We start from the raw sequence: 19,853 nt of genomic DNA on the forward strand, positions 1-19,853 counted from the left end.
TAAATAAAGAACAAATGAATTAAATGTTACAGGCTGTTTTCTCATTAGGAACCAAAAAGAGCTCTGGACATACTTTATCTGTACTGTTAGGCAAAAGGTACCTGTGCTGTTGAATTTGTGAATCAGTAAACATCTTTTATGGACAGTGAAAGGTCAGGGTGTGCTTTTCACAGGAGTGAGCTGTGAGCGCTATTAATCCAGCTCAATACACAGAAATGTTATGTTGCAAATCAAATAATTTTTAATCTTTCTGTGATGTATGGAAATCACTATTTCATGTTGATATTAAGAACCATTGCTATAATACTGCTTGGAAAAATGGTATTGTCATTCATTTATATACAAGAGAACCTTGGCATGTCTTTGGAGCTGAATTAATGCTAGTAACAAGCAGTTCAACTAAAACAATCCCTTTATTGGTGTTACTAGGTCAGTTAATTAAATGCCAATTACTACCATGAGGTTTTGCAATGGGTAAAAAGGGTTTTCAAAAACCCCCTTTGCTGGGGTTGGTCTGCCTAACGTCTTCAGACACTGCTGGTCTGAGAATTTTTAATCAGATGAATAAGAATTGACTGAGTATTAATGATCCTGGCATCATAACTGGAGAAGTTTGTAGATGGACAGTGCGGAGATCATGTAATGGCTGGAAGTCTTTTGGAGGAGAGGTTTTACTGGTTTCTAATCCATGCAAAACTACGTGTGGAACTCAATAATGGGAAAATGAAAAGTGTAAAAAGCAAGTTAATAATGCAAGTTACTTTACTGACTTGGAGGAATTTAAGGACTAGATTATCCACAGGCAGCTGTGTGGATAACCTTCCAGTTCCTGTGGCAGTGAATCCTGAGAACATTTACTAAATGTCTTGCTGCTTAAGAAAACTTTTTCTCATAAGAAAAGAGCAAACTCCATGGCTTACCTGCCAGATCCAAGTCTGTCATTCTTTAACTGTGAATGGTATACTATTATTGTTAAACATTTGAACAGAAATGCAGTAATATGAAAAAATCCACAATATGAAAAAATCCACAATAATTAATCTTTTGTAATGCTTCCTAGAACATGCCACGTTGCGTTCAGAACAAGAATTAAAAAATATCTAACATATCTAACACTTTAAAACAACACTAACTTGTCATTTTTAAGGCATCACTGAAGGCATCACTGATTTGAAGTTTTGTATATGATTGAAAATGGTAAGTTTAAAAAAAAAAAAAAAAAGTTAGGAAAATACCACCTGGGCAGTAATGTAGTTACAAACATTCTTGTAAATGTTCTTAATTCCCACAGCTGTCACAAATTAACTCACAGGCAGAGCTAGTATGGAAAATATGAAAAGAGATTTTTAAATGTATAGTTTATGAAGTAAATGTTGAAACTCAGTCCTTAAAGTTCTTCTAATCCATACTTCAGTAAATATAAAAACCCTCTTCTCATTTCTGTAAATGGTATTTAAAAGACACTTTTTTTTTTTTTTTTTTTAAATCAGTACAGGCTGTGCTATGAGTAAATCACACTCATACAAGCACGTTTTTAATTTAAACCAGATTGAACTCCCTCAGGTTGAGTTGCAGGATCGTGTCCTTGACAGCAGCAAAGACAAAACGAATATTTTCTGTGTCTGTGGCACAAGTGAAGTGGGAGTAAATTACTTTCTCCTTGTCAGGGTTCTGATCCTGATACAGCTTCAAAATGAAGTCTCTGGCAGCTTTGACATCTTGTTTAGGTCCTAGTCAGAAACACAATTGGTGCTTTTAAACAGTTGAAAACTATGTAGGTCAGGAAAGAAATATGACAGTATATGAACAGCCTAACTTCATGTTTAAATATGCTGTAAATGCTATAAAGGCATAATCCCCTTTTTGGAATTTTCTTATTCACATGTTAGTGGGGCAAAAGATGCTGTAACACTGTTTACTATAACGTGTTTTTTTTTTAAAAAGTAAATATTACAGTTCAAAGAAATTTATTGTAATACCCTACGCAACTGAAATTACCCAGCCCATTTTAATAGTTTGCTACGCTGTTGTATTTTCCTAAAAACCATGAGAGAAATTTTATAAAACACATGTAGTAAACAGGTCTCTCTTTAGCCAAGGATGGGATCTGCGCTTCCTCTGTAGCTGTGAAATCATTGCCACTCCTTTCTGAATTAGTTGAAGGATGTCTTGTAGAATATAATACTGTATTAAATTATGGAGTATATCTGTGGTTATTTTCTTCATTCTTTTGGGTACTTTAGTTATCAGTAATGTTTGTTAAGGAAAGTTATTCAGACTGTTTTTTAACTTTGAACTTTAGTTATAATAAATGTAAAATTATACTGTGGATTTTTACTATATAAAGAGTTGGATTAATAACCCTATTACCCAGGTTCCCCCCATATCTTTTCTCTTGAAATTGAATATAGGTGGAAAAGGTGCATCTGATAACTTAATAATGACAGTGCCATACAAATGGTAATGGAATGGCTGCAAGAAATGTCTTAAGAACCCATCAGCAGTGGTTCAGTTAACACAACAAAAATTAAAAAGCAACTGTAAAACTGAGTAATTTAAGATTGTATTTGAAATGATAGGGTAGAAAAACAAAGATATGAAGTATACTGCATAATTCCACTTTCCCTGCTACATTTAATGAGGAAAAGATGATTTAATTTTATGTTTGTGCTTATGCTTTTATGTTTGTGAACATAGTCTGGAATAAATGCTTACCCGTGTATTCTGGAAAGTAACTAATTAGATCAGAATACATGATTTTCTCTTCTAGAAGATCTTTTTTATTTAAAAATAAAATCACTGAAGAATTCAGAAACCAGGGATATGTAATGATAGTTTTAAATAAGGCCTTGCTTTCTTCCATTCGATTCTGTAGGAACAAAAATGAATTTGAAGTTACACTCTCTGAAGAGTAGCATATACAAATCACATCAGCCAGAGATCATAAAGGTGTTTTGCTTTTTAAAGCTATTTTACAGTATATATGTGTGTCTGTGTATATACAGCCTTTATAAAGTGCAACTGCAATTCACTGGTTTATTATTTATTATATTTACTATTTGTTTACTGGGTTTTGGATCCCCACCTATGAAGAGCATGAAATCAAGGTAAGCCTTGATTTTTATTTTTTTTTTTGAGTTTTTGTGTGAATTGGTGAGCAGTTATGAACTGCTAAATGAAAGCCTTTCATGACTTTACAAGTGAGTATTGAAGCAGGCTGTATCTGATCTGTGATCTTGATGGTTTCTCTCTGGGGACAGTGACAGGACGCAGAGGGGAGAAAATGGCATGGGGTTGTCATGGAGCTGACAAGGGGATGTTCGGACTGGGTATCAGGAAAAGGTTCTGCACCCAGAGGGTGGTCGGGCACTGGGACAGGCTCCTCAGGGCAGAGGTCATGGCACTGAGCCTGCCAGAGTTCAAGAAGTGTTTGGGCAACGCTCTCAGACACATGGTCTGATTTTTTTGTGATTTTGTGTGGAACCAGGAGTTGGACTCGATGATCATCGTGGGTACCTTCCCACACAGGATATCATTTGATTCTGCATTGTAACATAGCTAAAGAACAAGAGCATAGGTATTCCTCTATATTAGTAATAAAGTCTGGTCATGTTGTTCATTTCAAGAAAGATATCAAGAACAACACAATTGGAGATTGCTGGTTGACATTTCTGAACATAAATTTGTGATGGAAATATTTACCTATAAGCATTTACCTGTATTTACCACATAGACTAATGTCCAAAATGAACATAACAGAATATCTGAGACAGTAGAAGTAAAAATATTACTTACAGTTACCTATGTTCGTTCATCAAAAGATGACAGAAAACTTTGAAGACTCATTCTAAACTACAATACATGTTGTGACACTGCAGCAAGTGAAGTTAGGTTTGCTTTTCACAGTTCGAACAAATCTTCAGAAAACTATCTGATAAGGGCTTTGGCACTTTAGAGATCAAATGGTATTAAGAGTATCTGGACAACATTTTAAGTAATCCTCTAACTTTCAAGATGGAAAGCAACTATTATCAAAAATAATGCAATTCCATCTATGTGCTTTTCTCCCAAATTGTCTAGTATTTTCTTTTTTTGCATCCTTTTCTGCCACATCTGGCCACTGATGATGATGATGATGGCATTCTACAACAGACAGAAGAACCCAACTAACGTTCCTTAACCTTAGCAAGGAGGTAAATTTCAAATTACTTTGTCTCTATTCTCCGTAATTTGGGTACAGGTTAATTCTGAAGTGTCAGGGTCTTAAATAAATAAAACCCACAGCTGATTACAGATGATTGAGGTAGTTTTACTTGTTCAGAGATATTGTTAATATTTTTATACATCCTGAGGCATGGTTTAAATCATGGTTTTAAATTAGTTTCCTCTTTTTTTCAGGTAGGCTGTTAATTTAATACAACCCAGGAAGCTGATCGAGCAGTCACAAATGTAGTTCTAATATTTTCAAATGCTTTTATGAAAGACATGTAAATGCTGTCTTTCTTACAAAGGCACACACCTTTTTCTGTACATAATTTAGATATCCCCACTCCTTACCTCATTGTCACATTCTGCCAAGACTTGATCGTATTCACTTAATGCAACTAAGAAAATGATGGAAGTAACACTTTCAAAACAATGAATCCACTTCCTTCTTTCTGACCTTTGGCCACCTACATCCACCATCCTGTTAAAGAAAAATACAGTCAACATTTTAGTCGTTTCCATAACATACTTTAAATATATCTAAAGACCTTATAATAGCGCACCTACCTAAGTTATGCTTGAACCATGAAGGTCTATCTTAATATTATTTGTTCTGTTTAATATTTAAATTCTTGCTGAAGTGCCACAAATTTCACTGCACTTCACTGTAAGTACATAAAGCATACATGCCATGTGAGGCACAATACAAACACAATCCTGTTTTATTCTGTGTTGGTAGAAAATTAAATAGGTTTAAATAAATTTCAATAAAAATACCAAAACATGGTCCATTTTGTATCCACATACACTCCAAAATCCCTCTTGCTCCCCCCAAAAACAGTGTAGTCACATCTCTATTCAATGATCAAAATTAAATACATTCAGGTATGAATTACACTCATATCTTATTACAAGTACCACCCCCCTCATTCCAGACTTTTTGATTAAAGTAATAGTTCAAAATGCATAGTGATTTGGATCAAGTGCTGAAAATACAATACCAATTGAATACAAAAGCTTAAAAGACCTTGGAAGTAAAGTTTCAGCAACTACTTTCATAATTGTATACCGAATCATTTGACAGACAGTCTTACCTAAATATAATATTTTCTAAATCAAAAGGATACTCAATAATTCCTGTAGTTGGCACTCTGACTCTAAGAATATCTTGCTGAGTTGGCACAAATGAGGGCATAGCGATACGATCGATGTCAGTAAAATAACTGAAAAGTTAGGTATACAACATAAACAAGATTAATGCACTTCTATAAATTAATCATAAAGATGCAAAACCAGACTGATCAGTGATCAAAGAAATGTTGCCACAAATGCAGCTGAACAAAAATTCACTGGTGTGTGGCATAAGAGCAATTGTTGCTGGCATAAAACACAAACCTTTACTTACCTGACTCTTGCGTGTATGTTTCAGACAGAATAATACTCGTTAAAAGAGAGAATGCTTGAATATTCTATGGACAATTGGCCTATACCCAAAATGATTAACTTTATTTGTATAATCTTTGTTTCTACCTCAAAGTAAATATGATCATTAAGATTTGAACACATATATCAATCCTAGCTATAATGCTAAACAACATTCCTCCTATCCCCTAGCATTTTATCTGTGATGCTAATATTTCACGTGAATGTGAAAGTGTGCTGGACAAAATTCAGAAGAATAATTAATGAAAAGCACTGCAAACATGAATGCTTCCATCTTACATATTTTAATGTAAAAGTTGATGCATTTAGTTTCTCTTCTGCTGGGGTCGTAATTGCCCTCCCTAGTTTCACAAGGCTCTTGTGCTTTTCACACACAGCTGGAATTAAATTCTAGGAAGACATTCCTGTGCCTAAATAAATGAGTGGCATGTGAGCAAGTCAGACACAAAGAACTGATGCCTGGTATCCCTGTCTGCAATCTATCTTCCCACCACTAGAAAGCAACATTAGATCATCCTGAATGCTACCATGGCCTATAAAAACTGTAAATTGTATTCCAAATCATTCCACGTGTTTGTAGCACAAACCTTCCTTTATGTGAGCACTAACTCTCCCTCTTTCTCTTTGGTGACAGAAGGCAAATGTCAGTGTACTCTCTTCTTGCTGCCCAGTCATCTCTCACATTTGAGCACCAAAATAAAAAATGCTCACACTAAAGAAATGTTAGTACTTTTCTAAGTTTTCTCTTTAGAATGAGAAAAGTGTCCAGCAAAGTAACAAAATGCTATTGAGATGCTTAATTGAGATCTTAACTGCAATTAACAGTAAAATAAAGATTTAATGAAATTTAAAGTAAAACTAGTTTTCAATTTTGATTAATTTCTTAGAAAATGAGGCTAGAATAGACAGACTGCCAAGTAGCACCCTTCTCTAATTATTTAAAAACAAAGCAGACAGACATCTGTTAGGAATAAGGTTTAACACACGAGAGCAGATTGCCCAAGCGTAACCATTTTGAATCAAAGTTTACCGTAAATGCCCCATATGAATGTTCCTTGCTGAAATATAACTTTGCTGCTTTTCAACCTTGCAGAAACATACATTTATTTCTTCTGTTTTCTTAAAGCAATAATTTTTCATAATTCCAGGAAAAAATAGGGGAGAAGTTTTTATTTATAAAATTCTCATTCTTATTTATACCCTAATACTTTTCGTGTAATTATGAGCTTTCTGACCTGCCCACTTGTTGTCAATGTATTTAGTACAGCTGTTTTTCGTGATTTCTCCCATGGGAAACTCAGTTATGTACCAGCTGCACTGACCTCAGAATTGGGAGGGATAATAGTTCTGGCATTCTCAGAAAACCTCAGATTAGTTTGTTTCATCACTTCTGCTTAAAATCTTCTGTTTATCACAGGCCAGCAGAGACACAGGTACAGATAATAAAATCAGAGTAAACCTCTCTCTTTATTAACTACATTAAGTCTAATTGTCATTAGGTAGTGTACTTACTATTTAGCAGAGTCTGAGAGCTGGTACTCCCTCCGTCGGTCATAACACTCTTGAATTCCTGGGTCCTTCCAGAGATTCTTGATTGCTTCAACTTGCTTTATTTCCAACGCTGTCACTTTATCCACTTCCACTTCTCTGATCATCTGAGCACTCTCCTAATTAATTAAACAATTACACTATTGTGAAAGAGTATTGCTAACTGTCAGCATGCAGAATGCACTCTCCCCTGTCTTTATAATAAACATTTCCATTGATGAGACTAAGCATCAACAAGGAATCTAGGAGAAAGAAAAGTTTCAGTCTTTGAATGTATTGAACTTTTGAAGTCAAATGACTGCTACTGAATGTCTTGACCAAGTTAATCTCACTTACCGTCACTCAGTTGTGATTTATTTATTTATTTATTGAAAGGGGACTTTTACTGAGGCCAGGAGGAACTCTAAACTTACCATTCTAAAATTCAGTAAATTTTAATACCAATTTGTAACAGTTGTAACTTTTCTAAGTGTCTAGATATTTTTTTTTTAGTATAGATACTGTTGTTTCTGGACAGAGCAGAGGCTAACTACGTGTAAAAAATCATCAAGCAGGCATCAAATTCCTGCAAGGCATCTTCTGTTTCACACCTATCTCATTTAGATACAGGCAAGGTGTTACTCTGTGGAAATAAATGATTTTTAATTGCTCTCTGCTGTTAATTGTTAGAGGTACTGCAAAGAAAAACATATGTCTTGCTTTTAAGGAACATAGAAGAATACATCAAAGAATTTATCTTTCTCTATTAATACTCAGTGGGTTACATCCTGATGTTTGCTAATACCTTTAGAGCTCTTAAAAAGTATTGTTCTAAAATGCATTTAGTATTGAAATAAATTATTTTGTATTTTGAACATAACAGGTTGGTTACTGCAAATTCATTTTTTTAGCACTTTTTCCAATACATTCCTAGCTGTCATCAAGATTTTAACTTACATTCTCTTTAAAAATGAAATAAAATTTCTTCCCTATCTCTTATTTAAGCTAGGGAAAGCCACAGATAGTAACACTGCATACCAAACTGTTTTATGTACCAGATTCCAAACTTTTATTTTTCTGTTGTTGAGTTCCACTACCAGGAATTCCAAAAAAGAATTATTAAATGTTGTCCACACTTTCTAAGTTTACATTTTAAAAAGCATCTTCTGTTATCGCCAACAGCATACCACTGAAGTAGTTTAAATATGAAACGTTATAATGGGATTTTGCCAGGAAGGCAGCTTCATTGTTACAAGCAGACAGGGTCATATTTTAAAACCTTCTCTGCAACTTGGATGTATGCTAGAATTATAGTTTTATTTTCTTCCAAAGCTAGAGTTGAAGTTTATAGAATTCTCACTTACCAGTAAGAAGCTAACCCAAGAAACATTGTGAGAATAAGCTGCACGGCATGAGCAGTAGGTGGTTCTCAGAAAGGAAGGATAGGACTTACTAACATGAGAAGAAAAGGAAAGAAAACAAAACAAATATACAGTCATTACAGACTAAATCAAGGAACAAAGAGGGGAAATGCAAAACAGCACAAACACATGTTAACAATATCAGTTATTGGCATGGATTTTTATTTTTTTTTAATGAAATACAAGCAACAAATACATTCCAGAATTCATCCTTAATTAAAATACGAATAGCACATTATGCTCTCTCTAAACATGGTGTAAGAAGGAACAGCAAAAGTGACAGAAAAAGTATTGTGTATGTTCAAAATCCCTATCCTGCAGTTGCCTTACTTCAAACTGATTTTTTTTTTGATTTTTTTTTAAACAGATCTCTGCTTCTAGATGGTGTGGTATGGACAGAGAAAAAGAATACAGGTGAAAAAAAAAAAAAAAGATAAGGAGTATTGGATACAACAGAAGTAGGTGACTATACTTGTTTCATTAAACAAAAAAAAACAAGACTTATTATGATCATGGAGAGACACTGTGCATAACAAAGTGGAAAAATTATCTGGCAAATCCACTCAAAACCTGTGTCTAAGCGGTTTAGAATATCAAAAAATCTATTAGCCTTTTAAAAATCTATCAAATTACTTTTGACTGGAAATCCAACTTAATCCTGCATTGAAAGGCCAATAGAAAATGCATAACAAGCACAATATCAACATTAAATTATTAATCTGTGTTCTTCAAAAAGGTATACTGGAGAGGAACAAAATTATCTGGAGAGGTCTTGCATGTTCCTTTTTCACTTCACACAGTAATTTAACTGGGTAAAAGTCGTTTTCTCATCATTTGTGGAAGTGCCAAAGAAACATGCACAAGTGCCAGCTAAATGGGTACAGTATTATAAAGCAACAAATCTTTGCCTGATAAGAAATAGGTAATACCACAAGTAGCAATTGCCATTTTTTAGATATATAAATAAATTTTATTTTGAGTTGTTACATGTAACACATAAAACTGATTATTTCAGAAAAGCTTCTATTTTGGAGGCTCTAAATCTCCAGACTTGTGGGGGGAAAAAAAAAAAAAAAAAAAAAAAAGACAACAAAATATTTTGTGATTGTAAGGGCCAAATATAGATATACTTGCTTCTTCACCCATAACCTAGATTATTATTCCCTTTGAATGCTTTCTAAGAAAAGTGGTCTGGTTTGGAGCAATAAATACTGAAAGCATTTCCCAAATATCCAGTGGTTGAAGACAGGAATTATTTATTTAACAAGTGCTGAGAGAAATAACGAAGCTCTTATTTTACTAAGAATTTATGTTTTATGCTGACCTCAATTTCACACCCCCAATCCTTCCTCATTTGCTGGGCAAAACAAGCTACAAAATTTTCTATAGAAAGACGTATAGCTGTTTCTTCACAAAAAATAGAGGAACATAGGAATGGAAAGAAAACAAGTATTCAGTATTGGAAAGTAACAAGGACACCCACTTAGGGGTGTATAGTGCTATCTGAAGGCAGTTTTTATCAAGAGTTATTTAGGCACTTTAAGGTGTTTAAGTTACATTACATGAATAGGAAGTTTGTATCACTGAAAATAGCATATATTATATCTCTAATCACTTGTACAGTGCCCCTGAAATATGGATTTCCCTCCTTACAGAATACATAGGAATATGCAATTATGTACTTGCTTCTTTTCCATGCTATGTGTAAGCCCATAAATTGAATGGACAATTTTGCAGTATGATGTAAATTTTGCAAAAAACTTTGCATTTTTTTTTGCAAAATAATACAATGTATTTTGGAGTCACTGTGTTTTACTAGAAACATGTTTGTATTCATTTTCATCTTCTTTTTTTTTTTTTTTTTTTACCTTGGTCAACATCTAATTTGACTTAATGAATAGGGTGTGTTTGTTTGTTTCTAAAGAACAAAATGAGAAATCATAAAACAGAAAAGAAAAGAAAAGAAAAAAAAAAGAGGTTTTATAGTTGACCACAATGGGTACAGGAAGCTTCTATTGCCAGGCTATATATAGTTCTAGTAGAAGCTGTTGATTAACAAATAACATTTGAAGTTTTACTGAGAAGTTATCTGAATTTCAAATTCTGTTGGATCGTTGGTGTTGAACATTCTTTAAAATGGAACCAAAGACAAGCCCAAACACTTAAAGCAGTCGATCTCTCAGTACCAGAAAGGCTACTGTTTATTAAGTTTTGCTGAACTACAAGTAGCTTTGTACAAGTAGTGCAAAACACAGCTCCCCTGTTTGAGGTATGTTATTTCATATCTCTATTATTAAAAATAATTACTGATGAACACAGGGATGTTTCTAAAATTAGCTCACAATCACCTATGACAGCTTTGTTTGCATATTTTGGATACAAGAGAAACTGAACATCAGCAAATTACCTTTAAAACTAAGGAGAAGCTGACAACTGGCTGAATGGTACATAAAATGTATACGCTACTGCTGTTGTAGCAGTAAGAACCACCAAAGTATTGTAAGAACCACCAAAGAAAGAGACAAAAGTTAAGTGCATTTTTAAAGCTGGGTTGGCTTCAATTTCCAAGTGAAAGAACACTTTGGAAGAAAATTAAGAAAGATTAAAAGGGCAAGAAAGTTTTATAACTCAAATATTTAGAATTGGACACTGCAGTCTAAAGATAAACGAATTTTGCTTATTCTGCAATCTCTCATTATTCAGATTTAGTAATGCATTGTTCTATTGATACGAAAGGGTACCTGGTCATAGTCTGGATATCTGGATAGGAACAATAAATTAAGTTGAAGATAAATTTTTGCACATTAAAGCATTAAACTAGTGAATTAATACCATCCTGGTTGTGCATAAACCACTTACCATAAGCTTTTATTGAGTATTGCTTCCTGAACCTATTTAATCTGCACCCATTGTCTGTAGTAAGGTGGTTTTTTGTTTGTTTTTATTTTTTTTTTCCATCATTATTAATTCACCTATGATAATAGCAGCAACAGTAAACAGTATACTAGCTAGCAGTAAGCAAAGAAAGGCTAAGAAATACAACTGTAAAAATACCAGGAAAAATCACCATCCAGACTGTAATTGGCAACACAACTTTTAGCAAAGGTTTGATTGAAAACAAGACCTCACAGTCAGGTCTTTTATAAAACTTAATGGATTACCCATTTAAAAATAATTAAAATAATAATAATAATAATAATAATAATAAATTAAAAAAAGAGAGAGAGAGAGAGAAGAGAATCACAAGGGCTTTGTTTTCTTCTTCACAAAATGAAACAATTTGCAATTGATCTTCCTATCTTTTGTTAAATTTTATGTTTGAGCATCCATCTATATGTAAACATCAGACAACTTTGGCAAACACCAAAGGGTTGATTCCTGCAGGAGCCAACTGAAAGTGAGCATATACTTGTATAAATATACCAGTACACATATTTGCAGCTTCCAAAACTCAGATTTCCAGCACTTCTAGTTGTCAGGGGGAAGAGAGAAGTGAAAACTGTCAGTGTAACATCCCTAGATATAATCAACTGTCAGCCTTTCTTTCTCTCTTAGTTGGTTTCCACTCTGAACAGAAACTATTATTTGGCACACAGCAAAAATGTTTGGATTACAGCTTGAATTAATGATCTCCATTTGAAACAGTGTTTTTTATCATTTATGGTTTCTTGTTTTCCTCTTTTTTTTCTTCTTTTTTGTTTTGTTTTGTTTTCTTTACTACCCATTGCTATCAGTAATAGTTTTAGAGAACTGTGTGCAAGTGCAAGAGTGAGGTGTATTTGTATTCTTTCCCACATTTACAAACCCAGAATAGGTTTAAAAAAATAAGGGGAGGAGAGAGAGTTGTCACTTTTATTAAAGCATTCAATATCAGGCCTATATGGGAATGGAATAAAAGTACTAAAATTAAAAAAATAATAATAAATAAATAAATATTTATTTCTTTTGCAGGATGAAGAGACCAGAAAGAGACAGAGAACCCCTCTAATTACGAACTAAAATGCCTCCCATAAACCAATTCTACTGGTCTATTTATGCAAGTGGGGATTTATACACATTAACATTTCTTTTTCATCTTCATAGAAAATGTATGCAGTGTTAAAATCTTTGGTCTTGCTAGAAACAAAATAAGACTGCAGACTTGCAAGTAGAACATTGCTTCCTGCTAATGTAAACGATCACTGAAACCTTGTTTGAAAGATTGAGCAGAAGCTTCACTTTCAACGTGAAAGCAGTGCTATCAAGTTCTAAGTTCAATGTTAAGCACACATGTAATTTTTCTCCATGCTTACACCTCACAAATAGAGGGATAAGTTTCTGTTTCTTAAAAAAAAGGGGGGGGGGGGGGGGGGGGGGGGGGAAGGGGCTGCTAGGCTCCTTTGAAAAATTAATTTCCCTAATTTTCTGCAATATGTATCATTTAAATAGAAATACAGTCCTCAAGATCACTAAAAAGCATCCACATAGCCTGAAAATTTTGAGATTCACAACCACTTCTCCAAGAAGGAATCAAAGATGGTTGGTGAATGCCTTCTGGAAGCCTCTGTCATTCTAACCCCCCTTTGCCCTAGATTCCATTTGCCAAAGGACCAAAAGGATCATCTGCTGCTGCTACTGTCTCCCTGAAGTTAACTGTTTTCTCAGAAATTTCTTCTGAACTAAAAAATTACAAAGAAATTTTGCTAGTAATAATCTGGAGTTGACTCACAAGCTGAATGAAAATTAGAAGTATTATCTGGGGAAGGAAGGGAGGAAATACTTTCATGCAGACAGATTTATAATCACTTGTGTGATTAGTCACTTTGTGCGCAGTATTTTTAGCTGCTGCCTAGCATGGAACTGTCTCACACGTATATTGATGATTTTGGGTAATGTTTCTGATGCCATAAAGAGTCATGGAAGTAAATTTTCCATTTGCCTTTCAAAGAACAAGACTGACCAACTACTCTGAATTCTTTCATATTTTGTCCCATATATTTATTTAGCATAAGTATTGGCAATGAGCTAACAATAGCAAAGTTGGTATAAAAGATTTTCTTTGAAAAGGAGCCTGGACTAGCACCATCACTGAGTAACTGGAAGCTATATTTTCAAAGAAGTTCAGTGTTGGTGCTCAGCTACAACATTCTCAAACCAAATATCTCTTATAAAAAATCCTGGTAGTATTTTGAAGTTGCAAATATACAAAATAACTCCAGTAACTGATTAGACCACATGATATTGAAGCAGATGGTTGAAGGATGTTCCTAGGAGATCCCTACACAGTGTGGGATACATTGGGTGAGAAATGCACTTGAGAAAATTCATTCCTTTTTTTGGGGGGGGTATGTGTGTGTGTGTGAAGGGGGAGAATTTCTCAGAAAGATTAAGTAAGATAAGACTCATGGGCTGTTTATGCTCTTAACATATCAACACATTGTAGCCAACCTAAAAATCATCACTCATTATAAAAAAAAAATAAAAAATCACACACACACACACAAAAAAAAAAAAACAACAAGCACATAGATGGGGAATTTGTTTTGGTCAGCTTTTTTCTTGAAAGCACACTTTGTTCACATCTCAGGTTTCTTCATCTGAAAGCATGCTTATTTACATAAGCCTGACTTCCTCTCCTAGATAAGAACAGTAATCATTTCACTGCTCATGCTCATGAGCAGTAATAATCATGTAGCTTCTTCATGTAAGTTATTCTTTCTTTATGTGAATAGCTAGAATGACAGAGAAGCCATTAGTGAGGTCAAAGCAATTAAATTTTGTTCTTTTATTCTAGGAGGATGAACTGATTGCATTTCCTCAATCACTATACTAATATTATATAATTATATAATACTAATATTTTAGTATGTTTTATATCATTAGATAAATCTTTCAGATCTTTTTTGAAATTCTGTGTTAACAGCAGAACTAAAACCAAGTTGTCAGCAGCAGTCTGAGCCTTCAGATGACTGTTTAGCAAGGTAATACCTTCTCTTTGCTCTTCAGGCTTCCCCTGACTGTACAACCAAAGATGAAGTGTCTCTCTCTGTTACAACAATATATAAGAAAATCATGGTCAACCAGTTACCTAGTCTTAGCCTCAACTCATTTTTAAAATACAGCCAGGTCAACGTTCATGTTCCTAAATACAGCCTACATTAACTGTCCAAGTAAAAACATAATTATTTAATTGCTTAAATTTTATTCATCAAATTTTATAAACATCATTATTCAGTACCTCCTTATCTATAACCTCGGAAATCTGAGTATCAAGAGATGAAATAGGTTTCTACAGCCTACCACCATTCATTCAGACTTTGATACACCTGATTAACTGTCACCCCATTTCTCTATTCTTTTAATCAGCTAGTTGTTCTATGCCAATAAAATTGACATAAGGGGTTGCTTATCACACTCCTTTGTGGCTAACAGGATTCTGAAATTACAGTTGTCTCGAGGCAATTCCTGAGCTTACTTGAATAAACCTCAGTTCCATTTCTGTTGTTTTTACATCATTACTAGGTCTAGGTAGCCCCACAAGCAATAGGATTGAAGCTGCATACAAAGACTGTTTTCTTTCATCCAGAAATGAAAAATACTGGCATTTCTACAATATATTCTCCTTGAGATGATGCGTGTGAACTTGCTGATCATATGTTGTTAAAATAGTGGAAATGTGAAAATTTAAAGTTGACATCTAACTACTCTTTGGTTAATTACAATTTGAACCTATGTGAATTGCGAATAACTTTCAAAAGTACTTATTTTTTGACATAGGTGTACCCTGGTTGCAAATAAAAGATCACAAGTAGAGACAAAACCATAGAATCACAGAATATTCTCAGTTGGAAAGGACTCATAAGGATCATTGTGTCCAATTACTGGATCCACACAGGACCACCCAAAAATCAGACTTCATGTCTGAGGGCGTTGTCCAAAGGCTTCTTGAACTCCATCAGACTTGGTACCATGACCACTGATCTGTGGAGCCTGTCCCAGTGCCTGACCACCCTCTTGGTGATAAATTACCAGATTATCAAACAGAGAAGTAGTCAAAAGACAGAATTCATTCATTTGATAATGCCATATTCTTTTTCAAGAGCACTGAAACTTTTACAAGAACAGAAAAAAAAGAAAAAAAAAAGAAAAAAAAAAAAACACATTCTGATGTTTCTCATTTTTATATTTATTTAACTTACCCTGGACCTACTAAAATTCACCAGTTCCAATCCGTGCTGTTTCAAATATTAGTAATACAAGAGAACAGCTTAGAAAAACCATATATAGTAAGTATTGCAGTAACATACCACTGTTAAGACAACTGGCATGATAAATTAAAGAGATTACATTTCTGTTTCCCAGCAGCGCTTAATAAAATGAACTAAACTGAATTTTCATCCTCTTCAAATAATAAATAAATCTGTAACAGAAAGTGTTTCTTTTCCTGAAAAAATCATTCTGATTATCTAACCCTGGAACCCAGACTAATTTGGGCTACAGAATTTAATCCAGCAAATCCTGCACATAGCTTCTGATTTACTTACAGCATATTATGAAAAAGGCAGCTAATTTTTGTGTGAAGATGTGAATGAATATCTCTCATTGCTTCAAAGGTTAAATTGGAGGAGCACTCCCTCCCAGCACACAACACCAAACAAAACCCATCCCTGGGTTCTGCAGCAGTACAGCACTAATGCTTCCTCAGCGCTGAGGCACAAACACAAAATCCTTACACATCCTCTGCAGACCAATATTTTCTTGCCAGCTTCTCCTACACCAAGATATGTGTAACAATTTTCTCCTTCATCCAAACACCTTTATCACAAAACCTGCCAGAACCTAATTACCTTTGAGATCTGTATCTGTAAATTTGGCTGACACATCAATGGGTTTAAACATTACAAGGGACACAGAAAGGTAGCCAAGCACACAGTACAATCAAAAAACACTTGTTCAAGAGACTGGACTCATTACTTAAAAATGTCTTCCTGCAATATAAAACAATAGAAAAGCCTTATGAATTAGCCACAATATGTTTTAAAAAATTTTCCCAAGGAAGAGAAAAAAAATGTTTCAAAATCCCATGATTCAGTTCTATGTGTATTCAAACTAGGGAGAAAGTTGTTGTGGGGGATTCTGATATTAAGTTGGTTTGTACATGTATTCCACCACTGACTGCAATGGAGTTCTGTCAGTGCAACACTGAGTCAGGAAAAGCATGAATAAAGCTCTCTGGAGGTACAATATTTGTAGATTCCTGAGAGGAAGGAAGCAAATTCAGGGCAAAAAGTTGTGATTAGATAATGTTAATCTTAAATCAAAACAAAACACAAAAATGCAGCTGGCTAAGATTAGGAAATTGATCCATGTTTTAATTTCCTTCCTTGGAAGTAATGAGATTCTCAGATCAAAAGGTCTTCATCTCTGTTCTGTACAGCCCTGTGTTTAGCACTAACCTTTCAATCAGTCAGAGAATTGGGACTCCTGTTGATACAGACTACTTGGAGATTTCCTAGGCTGAGGAAGGAGTCTTGATTAGTGATTTCAGAGAAACAACACAAATCAAAATTCAAGCATTAAGATGAAATAGAATTATCTTCTGGCAAAGCAACAAATTCAACTATTAGTCCAAGAAAACAGCTCTTTATATAAAGTTTCTTACTTCTGAGGTGCATAGATTTAAAACACTGGAATTTTTACAGGGTAATCTGGCAAGCACAAGAGGAAAGTGACATAAATAGTTATTTAAAGATATGACTAATATTTACATAAGAGCTACTGAAGTCACACAGTGGTTCTTCAACCAAGTGAAGACTGAAAAAATATGGTATTGTAGATGTCTAACGTCTACAGTTTGGTTGAAGTTCACTGGTTTTCCCCCTAGAAAACATACACCTTTCCACCTATTAATGTACTAAGCTCTGCAGGAGTAAACACAAGAATTGCAAGATCAAATGTTACCTCAGTTATTTTGTATGTCTGCTAAAATATCTGATCTGCTTGCAAACAGAAAATAATCAACTTTTGGGGGGTGATTGTAGATAATTAGAATGTTGTGCAAAGGAAGTTATGCAGTGAGTAAGTCTGAAATAGATATTTGCAGTGTGCCAAAATTTAACAATTTCACGTTTCTACACTCTGTGTGCAACTTCTTATATTCCATTGTGTTGAGGTTCTGCCTCACTGACCTCAGAAAACAGACACAGATAATTTAAAGTTTATGACAGAATAAATAGTATCTCAAACAAACAAACAAACAAAAAAAGTATTTCCTTTCTAGGACTGTCTCATAAAAAGACATATACGTGAAAAGACAAGAACTACTTATCTCTGCATCAAGAGCTCTAGACATACATGTAGCAGCAGCTTGGCCTCTGCGTATCTCAAATAACAAAACTACTAATAAACAAAATTCTTGGAAAAAAAATATTTCCTGAAATGATATTGTGTCATTTGGTCTCTATACACAGTTTCCCATCCCTGGTGAGCACTGGATTACTTCTGACACAATAAATTCTGAACTGAATGAAGAAAGTACATGACATCACATGCCATCAGCAGGCACCTTCCTTGCATGAAATCACATATTGTCTTATTCTTAAGATGTGTACGAATGTCCAGCTTGAAACTAACAAGAAATACCTCATGCCCTAGGAGACTTCATGTTAAGAGCATTTTGAGAAAATGGGACTTCTGACAACCTGAAGTTTCTGCAACATGTTAAAAGAACAAAGGAAGCAAATAGCACAGTTCCACCGAAGCCTTTCAGGACACAATGCTGCATTCTCATAATCACTCAATACTTGATAATGACAGTGGTCTCAATATGCAAGATGATTCATAAAAACATATTTTACTTTATGAGACTAACTGTAACATTTCACTCGTTAGTATTAACATTTTAGCTATACTGCAGTACATACTAGGTTGGTTCTTCCAAATGCTTCCTTCATTGTGAAGTAATGCAGAAGTGTAATTTCTAAAAAAAATTAAACACAGGAAGTACCAGATATCTAACAATATCTAACAATCTGCTTTACCACATTTCCAGTCCATATTTGTAGACATAATTAATTTAGATACTGTTGCTATCTGAACTAAAATGAACTCCAAGTCTTTTGATCTTCACCCATTACTACAGACTGTTTTTAAGGACAATGTCCTTGCAAAGGACATGCTTTCCCACCACACCAAGCTGCTCAGTTCTCTAATTTCCTTGCTAAGTGAATTCCTTGTATATTATCTTACGTAGTATTGTATGGGTACACCATGTTATGTTTGGCAGCATTTACCTGCTGTGTAACATGTCCCTGCCCAAACAGATCACACTCTAAAGACGCTTCAGACACCTAATAGCCCACGTAAACATGGTGTGCCTTATACAAGTCTGAAATGCTGCCTCCTTAACCCCTCCAGCTCATGTACAGCACCAGACAGTGCTGGTTCGTTCCAGTACCTAGCAGAAAAACAAGAAAAGGAAAGGCCACAAAAATATTACTATCACTGTTATCCGTTTAAGTATACATCTTTTGTTAGGCTTCTGTTAGTATAATTATCTACTAGTCTTTCTCTAGCCAAGTTCTGAATATTTTGCATTCTCAGCTTTCATTTCATTCATTAAATACTTGGTTTTAGTATTGAATGGACACAATTTAAGTGATTAATTCCACATTTTTGTGAAAGCCATTTCCTATTCCTTATCCTCTGCTGGCCCTTTTAAAATCCATAGACATGAATGTCCACCGTGTCTTTTCTTTCCTCTTATCTGCCCAAATATAGGAAAGGAGAGAAATCTACACTTTGGTTTTGACTTCTGAAGAGGAAAAGGAAAGGAATGAGATTATTCTTATTTCACTGTTAAGCAATGAGACCCTCTAACTGAAGAGACTTCAGGCAATAGCATGACTCCAAACTGCACTACCAATTACTCCCAGCTGTCTTCATCAGCAGTGCCACTGGATGATGAAGGCCCATTCCCACATTTCAATTCCTATCATAATTCTATTTTTATAAAAAAAATAATCCAAGTTTATTGACTACAGCAAATATCAACCCACTTTCTTTTGTAACACCTTTTTTTGTAACACTTTTTATATCTCCTGAGGAAAATACTGGACATTACAGAACACTGTCAAATAAGCATCAAAGTTGAATTGCTTGAAAAATCTGGGGTGTTAGGAACAAGATGACAGGACAGAAGATGCATTTTTAAATGTCTGCCCATTCTGTTTCTGATTTACTATGAAAAGAAAAAAAAAAAAAGGAAAACCTTTTTTC

At 34.4% G+C, this 19,853-nt stretch overlaps 1 protein-coding gene across 1 annotated transcript in view; it reads right to left on the bottom strand.

The window, feature by feature from the left end:
• Positions 1-1,539: 1,539 nt before the first annotated feature.
• The window catches only part of LOC116501066 (guanine nucleotide-binding protein subunit alpha-14), a 74,510-nt gene continuing 56,196 nt past the window's right edge, over positions 1,540-19,853 (bottom strand). The window contains exons 3-7 of the mRNA XM_032206444.1: positions 7,162-7,316; positions 5,301-5,429; positions 4,558-4,687; positions 2,716-2,869; positions 1,540-1,730 (exon numbers count right to left, since the gene is read on the bottom strand). Of these exons, the coding sequence (XP_032062335.1) occupies positions 1,540-1,730; positions 2,716-2,869; positions 4,558-4,687; positions 5,301-5,429; positions 7,162-7,316 (759 nt within the window). The remainder of the gene's footprint in view (positions 1,731-2,715; positions 2,870-4,557; positions 4,688-5,300; positions 5,430-7,161; positions 7,317-19,853) is intronic.

This window comes from Aythya fuligula, chromosome Z (genome assembly GCF_009819795.1).
Source record: "Aythya fuligula isolate bAytFul2 chromosome Z, bAytFul2.pri, whole genome shotgun sequence".
NCBI classification, from domain to species: Eukaryota; Metazoa; Chordata; class Aves; order Anseriformes; family Anatidae; genus Aythya; species Aythya fuligula.